The sequence below is a fragment of the Leptopilina heterotoma genome, unplaced genomic scaffold (genome assembly GCF_015476425.1).
Source record: "Leptopilina heterotoma isolate Lh14 unplaced genomic scaffold, ASM1547642v1 Lhet_134, whole genome shotgun sequence".
In the NCBI taxonomy this organism is placed as follows: Eukaryota; Metazoa; Arthropoda; class Insecta; order Hymenoptera; family Figitidae; genus Leptopilina; species Leptopilina heterotoma.
This window is the reverse complement of record NW_025110853.1, coordinates 2,062,883-2,077,258: the sequence shown is the minus strand read 5'-3', so window position 1 is coordinate 2,077,258 and position 14,376 is coordinate 2,062,883. Positions and strand designations below refer to the sequence as shown.

At 32.6% G+C, this 14,376-nt stretch overlaps 2 protein-coding genes across 3 annotated transcripts in view; one reads left to right on the top strand and one right to left on the bottom strand.

The window, feature by feature from the left end:
- The window catches only part of LOC122513113 (G protein-coupled receptor kinase 5), a 668,663-nt gene that overhangs the window by 218,251 nt on the left and 436,036 nt on the right, over window positions 1-14,376 (bottom strand). The gene's annotated exons all lie outside the window — the stretch shown is intronic.
- The window catches only part of LOC122513114 (lysyl oxidase homolog 3A-like), a 99,475-nt gene that overhangs the window by 1,324 nt on the left and 83,775 nt on the right, over window positions 1-14,376 (top strand). For both annotated transcript variants that reach the window (XR_006302689.1, XM_043629373.1), the window contains exon 4: window positions 92-201. Coding sequence is in view for 1 of the 2 variants with exons in the window: in XM_043629373.1 (XP_043485308.1) it covers window positions 92-201 (110 nt within the window). In the remaining variant the exon portion in view is untranslated. The remainder of the gene's footprint in view (window positions 1-91; window positions 202-14,376) is intronic.

The following is a 14,376-nucleotide window of genomic DNA, read 5'->3' as shown; positions in this document are numbered from 1 at the left end:
AAATAATTTTATAAATTTACTTAATAAACGTTATTTTTTAATAATAATTTTCATAAAATCTTTTTTTTAATCTTCATTTCAATAATTACAGTTGTTGCAAGGATCACGATGAATGTTATGAAGCTACAAATTGTTCATTTCTCAAGAAATATTTAGTGTCATACTCATGGACGTGCAACAAGAATCAAGAACCAACTTGTGGTTAGTTTGAAATTAATTTTATATATTTATATCAGTATAACATAAAATTTAAGGAGGAATGGGACATAGAAATGCCCATCGCTGGGCATAACTTAGCTCTCGTAAAGCTTGGGAGCGGTTGTGTTACAGGAGGGGCCCGTCCTTCTGGGCGCCACGTTTCCATGGTGGGGCTCCGAATGGAGGTAGATATCTTAATCGAGACTCTGGGATACCAGGCGACCTCTCAGATGTAATTAGCCTTTTCCTTGAATAGAGGCTCTTGAAGGATTGACCTTTTTTTCCTCTTTTCTCGTGGGACCTTAAATAGATACTACAGAAATTAATAAAAATAAAACCACACACGCGAGCGTCGAAGAGCCCTCTTTGGGGGATCACAATGCTGGCGATCAGGGTGTGGAGGCGACAGAGGGGACCGTGAGTCAGTGTTAAATATGTCTGCTTTCGGGATCCACTATATGCAGATTAACTTGTATCATTGTAAAGGCGCTTCGGCGATTCTAGCCAAGAACTTTACAAGAATGCAGGCAGTTATAGCCTTTGTTCAAGAACCTTGGGTTTTCAAGGGTAAGATTAGAGGTCTAAATATCTGTAGGGAGCTAGTTAGTTCACCACAGGAACCTGTTCCAAGGGCTTGCCTGATTTATAAAGGTCTAGACGCTTTTCCTCTATTGGAATTAACTACTAGGGACTTAGCTGTTGTTAAGGCTAAGTACTTGGAAAAGAACTGAAATAAAAGGGAGGTTGTAATAGCTTCCGCTTATTTTCCGGGATCGGGGGATGACCCCGCACCACCTAGAGAGGTAGAGAAGTTGGTAGATTACTGTCAACGGCAAAGTTGAGTGCTCAAAGTGGGCACTCCCTTTGCACACCATATCGTATGAGACTGGAGGGTGTCTGATGAAGATTCCCTATTAGACCACAGACTTATTACATTTAGAATGGAATCGAAAGATCGGGAACATAAATGGGGACGTAATCCTAGGAGTACTGATTGGGCTTCATATATTGAGGACCTCAAGGCCTCCATGGAGTGCTTCCCCACCTCTTATGGAACATATGAAGAGTTGGAACTGGCAGCGGAATATCTGCGAGATTCGATTATCTGCTCCTTTGAAAGAAGCTTTGTAGCCAAAAAAGTGGACTCCAACAGAGGTAGTAAATGGTGGAACTTCTGTCTGGAGGGACATAGGCAAACAGTATGAAAGCTTTTCAACAAAACCAAGAAACGTAAGAATCAGCAAGCATGGGATGAATATCATGCTGCTCGTAATTTTTACAAGAAAGAGGTAGAGAAAGTAAGGGGTATCATCTGGAGTAGTGATGCATTTCGAGCGAGTCTCGTCTCGAAAAACCGAGAATCTCGCGAGAAAAACAATGAAAACAATTAAATGTTATATTTTCATCTCTTTTCTTTTATGAAAGGACAGAGTCTCGTCGTGCATCTCTAGTATAGAAGGTTCTGTACTGCTTTTTGGGCGTGTAGAAGGGCGATAGGGTCATCGTGGGGACTAAGGCCTAATATGGTCAACTGGCTCTATCAGATGATTTTAGAACCTAGGTTTCTTCACGCGGTGGTTGTTTGGTGATCTAGGACTCAACTGATAACGGTTAAAGAGAAACTGGACAAACTGCAAGCAATGATTTTCAGGGTATTACGGGGGCTACGAGGACCATGCCAACAGCATTTGACCCCCATGCCATGGGGTCAAAAGGAACATGAAAAGTATTGGGAGGACATTGGGGTGAAGGCAAACGAAGACTCTGTTAGGGCTAGTACTCAACAAGAGGTGAGCGAACGATCTCCTAAAACTCGATAAGATAAGAGTTATAACCGTAGTTCGTCTGCTTACAGGTCATGGACAATTGAATTACCATCAGCATAAAATAGGTAGACAAGTTTTACCTATGTGCAGATTATGTGAGACGAGTAATGAAACTTCGACTCACATATTATCTGAATGCCCAGCGTTAGCTAGGATCAGGCTATCTAGTTGGGGTCAAGCAATTATTGACCCTAAGCAGGTGAGCAACCTATCGATAGAAGAGATACTGGACTTCTGGAGAAGAACAGGACTCTAAAGGGATTGCTATAAACGAGCGAGCTGGAGTCTGGTACAATGGGTTTTCTAATGTAGGTGCTTCCTTTCCCCTCTTTAGGAAAATCCAGCTCGATCTCGGTTGTTGGATTAGATTAGATTATGGTTCCGAATTGTTTCTTCTTTAAGAAACTTTTTGATTTTTATAATTTGGACACGTCTGTCACATGTGAAAGTGCTATATATGCATATATATATATATAATTTCACAAGCCTGCAAAGAAATAAAAATGTCCGTTGTCTGAGATCAAGAAGTCATTTCCCGTAGTTTTTGGTGCGCTAAATCCGAATCTGGCAACGAAAACACATCATATAATATTCGTAATCAGCGACCCCGAAAACCCCTGAGTGACAAATTCTAAACGAATTCAATAATTTTTTAAAATAGTTGTATTTACGGACAGTGTGAGTTCATTTTTATGCTTGCTAACTATTAAAAAAATCAGTTTTGATAGCTAATTTAGTTCGTTGTTGGCAAAGTCGCTATATCTTCGTAAAGTAGAGGGTTGAAGCTCTAATTTGACTTCTATATGTCAAGTCTGTAGCACATCGAATTTACCCAGTAGAAATTTTCAAAAACTACTGACGTAATGGGAGGTTTTCGTTGCCAGATTCGGATTTAGCGCACCAAAAACCACGGGAAATGACTTCTCGATCTCAAACAACGAAAATTTTTATTTTTCTGCAGGCTTGTGAAATTATATATATGCATTTATAGCACTTTAACATGCGACAGAAGTGTCCAAATTGAAAAAATCAAAAAGTTTCTTGAAGAAAAAACAATTGGGAACCATAATTATCTATAAAATCTTTTTCTAAAAAGTTTTTAAAAACGAAAAATCATCAGTCTTCTGAATCAAAGCTTCCACATTAAGATAATCAATTTTTCAAGTTTCCGACTATCTGTATGAGAGATAATTCGAAAAGAGGATCAGGTACGATTTATCGGTTTGAAAATTTGGAATCTGGAAGTCATTTGGAACAACTCCCCACCAAGTTTGTAGCGGTACATTTTAAAATAACCTGCCCATCTCTGAGGGGAGCAGTGAAACATTTTATATATATATATATATACCCGTGCAAAAATTCAACTTGGAGACTGGTGAGGTAATATATTTTTTATTCCTAATGCACAAAAGCGGCGATTTCAGATAGCAGACGACAGGGAGTAAAAGTCATTCACTTGTTCGACTTGTATGAAAATGGCGGCCGTTTTCTCTCATGGGCAAAAATAATGCATGGGATCAGCTGTTACTTTTGCACATGGGAGAAAATGGTCGTCATTTTCATACGGTCGAACAAATGAGTGACTTTACTCCCTGTCGTCAGCTATCTAAAAGCGCCATTTTTGTGCATGTGGGATAAAATAGTATATTGTGCATCTAGGGAGGAAAATAGAAGATTTCCACGAGTGTGGATTTTGCAGTTCGAGGCGTAGCACACAACTGTAAACACACTCGTGGAAATCATTTTCCTCCCGTGGTGCACATACTATTTTTTCTAACACATGTAAACGTAAAGTACAACCACTTCATAAAAAATGTTAACGACAATAGTGTCTTCAACCGAAAGTTTATTATAATAATAGTATAATTTTTTAAAATGATTAATTATTAAAAATTAACAATTTTAACAATAACAATAAACAACAATTTAACAATTTAAACAAATTAAAAAACAAACAAAAACAACAATTTAACAATTTTAACAATTAAAACAATTAAAAAAAAAACAATTTAATAATTTTCAATAAAACATATATTTAGTCGTAAATAAAGATACATTTTATCTTTACATTGTTATTAAAATATATTACATGTGATTTTGGACGACAGGGAGGTAAAGTACTTTTTTCTTCCCTCTATGACGTCACGGGGAGGTAAAGTATACTTTTCTCTCCCCGTTATGACGTCAGAGGGAAGTAAAGTAACATTCCCTCCCTCTCGTCGGAAAAGACATACTTTCCACCCTCTACACAGGTAAGAAATGATGTACTTTCCGTGCGTGTGTTAGAAAAAATAATTTATTGCTTCTTTGACATTATTCATTTGAAGCATCTAATAGATAAATTTGAAAAAATGCATGTAAATTTAAATCAAATGAAAAATTGTTTGCTCCAAAGAAGTGCGCTCTGGAAAACGAAAGCATATGCTTTCGTTTCAATGAGTGGTGCTATTGCGGACTGCCTATAGCATATGCTATAAAAATAAGAACACTATGTTTTTGAGACATTGACAGGTACTAAATTTATTGAAATACTTACCCACATATATTTATATGTTTATTAAACCTGTCGTTTTTAAGATTCCAATAAAAAAAAGTATTATTTAAATTCTTTTAATTAATTAATGACTAGTTAAATATAAATTCCCTATATAAAATCTCTTATATACGAGAAAAATCTCGAGCACGGTATTTCACCACAAAGTAAGTGCTCAATGTTAAGAAGCGAATGTATTACATTGCAGCGCGGCGGTTATCGTCTATCACGGAAGTTAAGCGACGTTGGTCGCGGTTACTGCATGGATGGGTGACCGCTTGGGAATAGCCGTATTTTTCTGACTCAAAAATATAGTGGGCCCTGCACGTAAAACTCAAAAGGCGATGACTCAAAAATATATAAAGTGTGTTTGAATGTGTATGTGAGTGTGTTTAATCGTTGGAAAAAATGAAAACAATTATAAAGATAAAATGTTAGTGTGTAAAATTGAAAAAAAGATGTGTATAAGAAGTGTTGTGTTAAAGGTGTGAGAATTAATTGTAGTATATAAAAAATATGTGAACAAAAATTTCCTTTTTTCAATTTATCATTGGTATATCTTTAACCACATAAAAGAATTGAATTAACAGTATGGTTAAATTAAAAAATTTTGTTCATTGATTCAAAAGAAATACCTTCAAATTAACATAGTATGCTGTCAATTTGTAAGAAATATGCTTTTGTTTCAATGAAAGTGATACTATCGAATCATTAGAATCGGTGCTTTCAAAACAACAGCATATACGTTAGTCAGCCCGTTATGACACTATTCAATGAATCAAACCCATATGTCATTGATTCAACAGCATTTTTTTCTCCGTGTACATATAAAAGTTATTTTATTATAATGATATTCTACGTATGCGAGCACTTTTTTCATGTTTCCAATTGTTAACTATTTTGTACCTCCCAGTAAAAAAAAAGTATTCAGAATAGAGAAAAAGTATTGGTGGATACGTTCGGTGAATGCGTTTTCGCGACAAAACCGTATTGGTGGGTTACGGTGAATATATTTTGCTTACCGTGAATACATTTTTTTTAAACTTTCGATTTAAGATTCCTAAGCAAAGTTGAGAATATTTATAAAGAGCGTAAGTGACCTGAAGTATAAAAATGACGATTGCAAGAAGGATATAAGAAATTTTGAGAAAAAACGAAAAATTAAATGTGACAAACCTACAACGTATGATGATGAAAAGGAACATTGACGATACCGACAGAAACTTGAGAAATCCAAGGAATGTATGTGAAACGCTTAGTGGCCAAAAGGCTAAATTGCCATTTTGCTAAACCACGCACAGCAAAACTGTTTTACCGACTGAGTGTTTCGAACCTAACCTCTTACTGTGTAAAATTTTAATTTAGCGAAGTGGCAATTTAGTCTTTTGGCCACCAAGCAAACAGTAAGTTCCGTCGGTAACGTCACCCGGTGGGAAATTACCAACCGGCGCGGATCCTCGCCTGTACCGACGCCGGAGTAGTGGTACTGGCTGGGAACCGCCTGCCTACCGCCCGAGAACTGGTATTCTACCAAAAGATGACTTGGCCAGGAGCTGGCTGGCCATCCGTCTCGGAACTGGCATTCTACCGCCCGGTAACCGGCCGCGAAGAGCCGTTCCGTGTATAATTTAACCGGCTGGGACCCGGCACTGTACCGACTGCGGATCTTTCATTTCCTAGCCAGATGTGCGCTGGCAATGCTGGCATTCTACCGCCTGACAACCGGCTCGGATCAAAATGATAATTTCAACAAATATCAATAAAAAATAATAATTAATTGCAAAAGATAAATACGGATGACAATTCATTGACAGTTCACTTTACACATTTTTTTATTTCTTTATACACTTAAACGCAATTTTTTATTACATACACATTTGAAAAATCCTAACGCTTGGGGGTACGAACCTACGCCTAACCGAATATTTACGCACCGAAATCTCGCACGCTAACCACTATGCTACGCTCGCATGGAACTCTCAAATCTTAAATGCTTTCAAGTCTCACTAGCTGAAATAAAAATTGTAAAATTACTACGCGGCAATAGGCAATTTGGAAATACGAACTGATGTAATACCGGTATATTTTCAATACTTTACTGAATGTGTATTTATGAATATTTCAATATTTCGTTTGAAAAAAATGTTATATTTTTATTATTATGTTTTTTAATATTTTATTACATAATATATCGAATAATATGAACATAACTTCACTGCAAAACAATTTATAACATATAAGTAATAGTATTAAATTGAATAAAATTTTAATGCACAACACATTTTTTTAATTATTTAATTTGCAGAAAAGTGTCAATAAATAATTACTTAATATATTGTTTAAATTAAAAAGAGATTATTAATTAATTAATAATAAATTAATTAATAATAAATTAATTAATAATAATCTCTTTTTTATATATTGTATTTAATATGTTATTTATTGTAGGCATTATAATATATTGATCACATTTTCTTTCAAGTTAAATATATTTTACTTCTTTCAAATTAATATATTATTTATTAAAAATTATTTATTTAATTGCACATTAATAAAGTTGGATTTTTATATATATATATATAATGAAAAAATTAAGTTTCTTATATTCTTCCTTTGCATGAATACTATTAATTTATTTATTGGTTAACTAATAATAATATTATAATAAATGCAATTAGTTATTGTAATAATTAATTATAATAATAAAATAAATTTATGATTATACTGATAATGTAAACTATAACAATAAATGACGAGATCCGCAGTCGGATCCGCCCCAGCACCGAGCCAGTACAGACCTAACATCCGTCATTCTTCCGACACGCGTAGAAGAATGAAATCTGCAGGCGGAACAAATCCAGTACCGCGCCAGTACTGACGAAAGTAGAAAGGCGGATCCAAAAGTCGGAGCCTAATCTGTTCCGCGCCGGTTGCATTTTAGGATCCGAATCGGTACATACCATCGGTGCTGGCGGTCCGTACGGGCGCGGATCCCAGGCGGTTGTATAATCCGACATTCGTCCGACTTTTCCTCCTGGGTTCAATTATTTTCACATCGGAAGCGACTTTTCTATAGCAATCGCCTATCCAGTTAATATAGAGATCAGTGCTTTTTTCTAATTTGATAATATACAAATAATTCTTTCTAGACGCGGATCAAGGAGAATGGATAAGTCCAGAGGCAGAAGCGTGCGCTCGTGGATTGTGCGATTGTGATCAAAAGTTTGCCAACTGTTTAAAACAATATTCTTGTCCAAAAAATAAAACCACATGTACGAGTGGATCGTTTTGGCGTTCTGTTTATAATAAACTTTCCTGATTTTAACAAGATAAAAAAATTCGAAAAGGGAAAATGAAAAAAAGTCTGTCGCCAAAATGGCACAGTATTTGAAAATTAATGTAAAACCTTTATATTTATATCAACTAATGTTTTGAAATAGCAAATACAATTATTATTATTAATTATAATAATCGTCTTATTCATTCTTTTATTCTGTCCACACCTGAACTTAGTCATGATCATTCTTTTGTTTTTTTATACGTTTTGATATAAAAAGAGAAATAAAATATAAAATCATCACGATTTTTTAGCAAATTCATGCTTTTGTTTTTTTATATGTTCTGATAGATAATATTATACTTCATTTTATTTTTTTACTATTTTTTTAATTTAATAATATTATTTTTATTTCTCAAATAATTCAAAAATATTTTTATTAATCTAAAAAAAATTATTAATGTTATTATATTATTCATTATTTCCTTTGTTTCTAAAAAATTAGCATTTTGTAACAAATATTTTAGATAATTAACAAATGTAAATCCTGCAAAATATTTTCTTTTTTTACATTCTCATCATATGAGAAAGTATTAGTTTTGGTCGAAAATTGACTTTCGCTAATTTCATGAAATCTCGACGTTTTGGGGTCCCCTGAGTCCGAAAAACATGGTCTAAAAAAAGTGTCTGTCCGTATGTCTGTCTTCGTGTCTGTCTGTAGACACAATGGTGTCCCTACGATAACTCTTGAAAAACTTATTGCATCAACTTGCAACTTTGTATGCACAAAGTTAGTGTTTAAATACAGATCGAGTTCGTTAGCCAGCCATTTTCGTCGAAAACTACGCAAACTACAGTAGTTTCAAAATTTTGAAAATTCAATTTTTTCAAATTTCATTATTTTTAACTTTATATTACTTTAGATTAGACAAATACAACCAACTTTTCTCTACAACATTTTTTCATAGAAAGTCAAATTTCGAAGTTATAGGCTCTTAAATAGTAAAAAAATACTCAAAAATTCTAAAATAAAGCTAAAAATCAAAATTTCTCAAAGAGAAAAAAATTATTACATTAATTTCCACATATTCTCACCCCATTGTACTCAAAAAATGCTCACATTAACCAAAAACTAGTAATTTCCGGAAAAACCACCGTATATATATATTTTTTATCATTTTTTTAACAAAAAATCCATATTCCGACTCAATTATCTCCAAAACTATTGCCTATGGGAGCTTGCTGCCAGAGACTTTTTTTCTCGTCTTACCATCAGCTACAACTTTGCTGTTGACAACTTTTCACTAAACTTAAAACTTTTCGACTTATTTGCAAAAAACTAATTTTTTATTACATTCTCATCATATGAGAAAGTATTAGTTTTGGTCGAAAATTGACTTTCGCTAATTTCATGAAATCTCGACGTTTTGGGGTCCCCTGAGTCCGAAAAACATGGTCTAAAAAAAGTGTCTGTCCGTATGTCTGTCTTCGTGTCTGTCTGTAGACACAATGGTGTCCCTACGATAACTCTTGAAAAACTTATTGTATCAACTTGCAACTTTGCAAGTACAAAGTTACTGTTAAAATACAGATCGAGTTCGTTAGCCAGCAATTTTCGTCGAAAACTACGCAAACTACAGTAGTTTCAAAATTTTGAAAATTCAATTTTTTCAAATTTCATTATTTTTAACTTTATATTACTTTAGATTAGACAAATACAACCAACTTTTCTCTACAACATTTTTTCATAGAAAATTAATTTTTTTTTTTTTAAGTTTTTGGGTCAGGCTAGCTTAACTGGGTTAAAAAAGTTTTATTGATTTTCTAAAATGTTATAACTAAAATATATTCATAAAAGTTTTAACATTTTAGAAAATCAATGAAATTTTTTTAATGCAGTTTGGCTGGTCTGACCCTTTTTTACATTTTAATTTTTGGTCCTATCTTGTTGGAAATGGTTTTTTACATTCTAATCACATGAGGAGGTATTAGATTTGATGAAAAATTGACTTTTTATACCTCAGGTTGAATGAAAATGGCGACCTTTTTTTCCCATGGACAAAAAAAACAGCTAGTCCTATGCGTTATTTTTGCTCATGGAAAAAAAATGCCGCCATTTTCATAGAAGTCGAACAAGTGAATGAGTTTTACTCCCTGTCGTCTGCTATCTTAAATCGCCACTTTTGTGCCTTTGGAATAAAAAATATCGTAAGTTACACGGGACTTAAAGGCTGCCTTTACGGTACCTTGTTGCTTAATATACTATTTGTTAATTTTATGAAATCTTTGCGTTTTGAGGTGCCCTGAATCCAAGAAACATGGTCTGTCGATTACGTCTGTCTGTCTGTCTGTCCGACGATAACTTTTGAAAAACTTAATTTTTTCAAAAACTTTTTTCGAATTTTTGACTTTTTGTCTCAGCTTAGTGGAGGTGTTTTACTTTTGCTTGTTAAAACGATGGGTAAATATCACATTCACTGTATCCAAATTTACATGTTTTTAATCATACACTTGATATATATTTACAAATCACGTATATAGGGAAAACGGGACATAATGGCTAAGGGCCGTAATGAATAATTGTAATTTATTTAAAAATCGTAAATCGAAATGATTTCACTCCTAAGACAACTTGATGTACTGCAAGTTTCTACAAAGGTTGATTATTTATTATTCAATAACTATTGTAAGAAATATAGTAGAAAATCTGTATTTCACATATGAAAGTAACTTTTCAAAATTTTCATTTTTTCATTCTAATTTTTTTAAAATAACTTTAAAAAAGAAACTAAAATCGCGTTTTAAGCTTGAAAGATTTTTTGAGGGTCAATTTTAGATTTTTGATTCACACTTACTGTATTGATAAAAATTACAAAATATTTCCTAAGTACCCCTAGGGCGTGTTGGCTAATGCAACACGCTATGTATAACCCGTGTAGAAATTTACCGTGGAAGTGTATGAGAAACTGTCCAGTTGCGCTAGATTCAATCTAGCAACTAGATGGGAAAAAAATTGGACAAGTGCGAGTTGTACTCGCACTGCAATGGCGGGTTCCGCACACAAATATTAAAACAATACTTGTAACATTGATCGGTAATTGGTAGAATTAAAATAAACAATTATAAAAATATATTAAAATCATTTGATAAAAAAAAATAACTAAAAAAAGTTAAAGTATTGTATATCTAATATTGTAAACAATAATAAGCAGAGGAACTATAATAAATTTTGAAAATTTTGTTCCTCTGCTTATTATTGTTTACAATATTAGATATATACAATACTTTAATTTTTTTTAGTTATTTTTTTTTATCAAATGATTTTAATATATTTTTATAATTGTTTATTTTAATTCTACCAATTACCGATCAATGTTACAAGTATTGTTTTAATATTTGTGTGCGGAACCCGCCATTGCAGTGCGAGTACAACTCGCACTTGTCCAATTTTTTTTTATTTTTAGTTAAGAAATTAAAGTCAGAAAACAACCTCTCATTTATTCTCTTAAAATTTCACTCTCTTCCTTAAAATATTTAATGCCACGTGTTTAAACTAAAAAAAATTAAAAAAAAAATTAAAAAATTTTTTTTTTTATTTTTCTTCAAAAAGTTTCTTAAATAAATTTTTTGTCGTTAGACTGTAATAATACACTAGGATACCAATTTTCAGCTCATTAGGTCAAATAATGTAAAAGTTAGGGAAAAAAAAATTTTTTTTTTAAATTTTTTAGTTTTTCCTTGACAACGCTATGGCCATCATTACATATCAAGTTCTCTATATTTTTCCTGTAATATTCGAGTAAAAATACACCAGTATGCAAAATTTCAGCTCTCCATGTCGAATAGTTTAGAAGTTAAGGGGGGGGAATGGTCACTTTTTATGCATTTTTGGCCAAAAATCTTGTTATTTCCTTGACAACGCTATGACCATCATCTCCAAACACATTCTCTATATTTTTCCTGTAATCTACGTGTGAAAATACATATCTGTACCAAATTTGAGCTCTTTAGGTCAAATAGTTTAGCCGCTAGGGGGGGGGACACGATTTGGCTACGGACAACAGAGTCTCACCAATAGGGTTCCGCCGATACACCGTAGGTGTACGGAACCCTAAAAATGGACAGGCTTGAACGAGGGATGTAACACTAGCAACGTCAAGATTTTGTACAGTTATTTTGTCTAGTCCTTGTCTAGTAAAATAAATCATTCCTAGCCAGTTCCTGGATATTAAAATAAGCAGTTTCTACATACTGGGAATAATTGTTAGGTTTATAAATAATAGAACAATATTTTTCAACTTTACTCTTTTGTTTGTTTAACTTTTAAACAAACAAAACAGTAATACAAAAGTATTTGTTATTATCACAATTCCTCTTACAATTATTTTTGAAATTAATTGTAACATATTTTGCTACATTGGATTTTTTCTTTAAAACACAAACACATTCACTATAAAGATTCGTACTTGTATACCGATAATAAAATTAATTGTATATTATATTGTTGCAATCACAAAAAATTTACTTAAAATTACCAAAGTTTTATTACTTATTATGAACATTATAATATGAAAAACAATCTAGACTATTAATGATGAAATCACATGTCCTTTTTCTAATAAATCTTTTTTTCGCTGTAATATATTTAAACTTGTACACTGTCCCTGTTCAAAAATGGAAAACTGAAAACTTTTCACTAGATTTATAAATTTGATTTTATCTTCACAACAAGATAAGTTACAATTGTAGACTCTTGGTTTCTTTTCATCAAGCACTACGTCAAGAACTGATTTCGTCTGCTAGCTTAGTAGACTCTCAGAGCCACCTTCTCCACGAACTTGTACTAAATTCTTAAGTCAGCGTCCTAGACAGTGCCCAGCTAATTCTTGGACAACCTGCTATACAAACTTGTACTGAATTTTCAATTCAGTATCCTAGACAAATTTTAGCCAGATTCTAGACTGTCTTCATAGCGAAGAAAATAAAGGGGAAAACTGTACATTAACATTTCGGGGCCAGGACAGTTTATTCAGAATAATTTTCCACGACAAATGCTATCTAGCTGTAGTCTATTTCTAGGAAGGCCACGACAAATTTCTACACGGGAAAGAGCAATACCTACGATACCGACGAAGTGTACGTTCATTGTAGAAAAAAAGTAAGCGTAATATAGGGACGTTCGACTTTTTAAAAGAAAGCTGAGGTACTAGAGTAACTTTTCTAGGAGATAAACACTTAATTAAAACAAAAATGTCCGTGTAAATCAACAAAGAGTGAAAAGTTAGCCATTACGCTCCGGTCTACACTACACAAAAACCTTGATACTAATACTTTAAGAATATTTTATCTGCTTCTGCAAATAATATTTCTACTAAGAGTTAGTATAATTAAAAATAACTTCACAATTTAAATCATCAAGACCAAAAATATACATTTAAATCCATACTTTATCTCGCAATCATCAGCAAACAAAAACATGTGATGAGAATGTAATCCTTAAAGTCGTAGTAACTTTAAGAAAAAAAATGTTTTACGAAACATATAATAGGAAACAAGAACAAGAACACAAATAATGCACAACAATTGCAGACCGCCGCAAGCGAAGCGAGCCATTTGCGCGCGAAGCGCGCAACAACACACGGAGCGCGAAGCGCGACGTGTGGAATAATCGCCGGAGCGCGAAGCGCGACGATCAATATTCGCGCGCCCCGAGGCGCGCTGAAACTTGCGAGCGAAGCGAGCCCCCGCGCGAAGCGCGGATGAGAATGTGTCCGCGCTTGCGCGGACAGATTTTTTAATATAAAAAACTTAATTACTTGACAAAATTTTGACTTCTTCCTTGACCCTAAAGAATATTCTGATTCACTCTAAAAATGATTAGACACTCCAAAAAATGTTCCATTACCTACATTTATTTACGAATTTCTATAATTCTAAAATTAATTGAAAACATCAATAACTTCTTTTCTAAATAAATTTTAATTAATATTATTTTCCCACAGGAATAAAATATTTTTAATAATTTTTGAAAAAAGTTCTTTGAGATTTTTAAAATACATTTGTTTACAAATCAATTATACGAAATTTAAATTATTCAGAAATTCTTCAATTAAACACGAATTAAAAAATAAACACTTCAAATAATTTCAGAAAAAAATTTAATTTAAACTTTTTTAAAATAATTAATTCTACAGAATTGTTAGTTATAAGTATGAAAAATACAAATTTTTAAAGAATTTGATTTGAAACTATTTTAAAATTTAATTATTTGTTAAAATTAATGCTATAATGCTTTCAATATTTAATTATTATGTAAAACTTTAACTGAAATTCATTTTTAAATAAATTTTTATTAGATTATTCAATAATTTAAATGCAAAAATAAATAATTTATTGAATAATTAAAACTTCTTAAAATTGAAGTCTCATAAAGAATTTTATCAAAACATTTTTAAATGATTGATTTCATTTAACGATTTTTCATAAAATTTTTAAGAACAATTATATTTTTCGATGAATTTGATTATAATTGTATTAAAAAT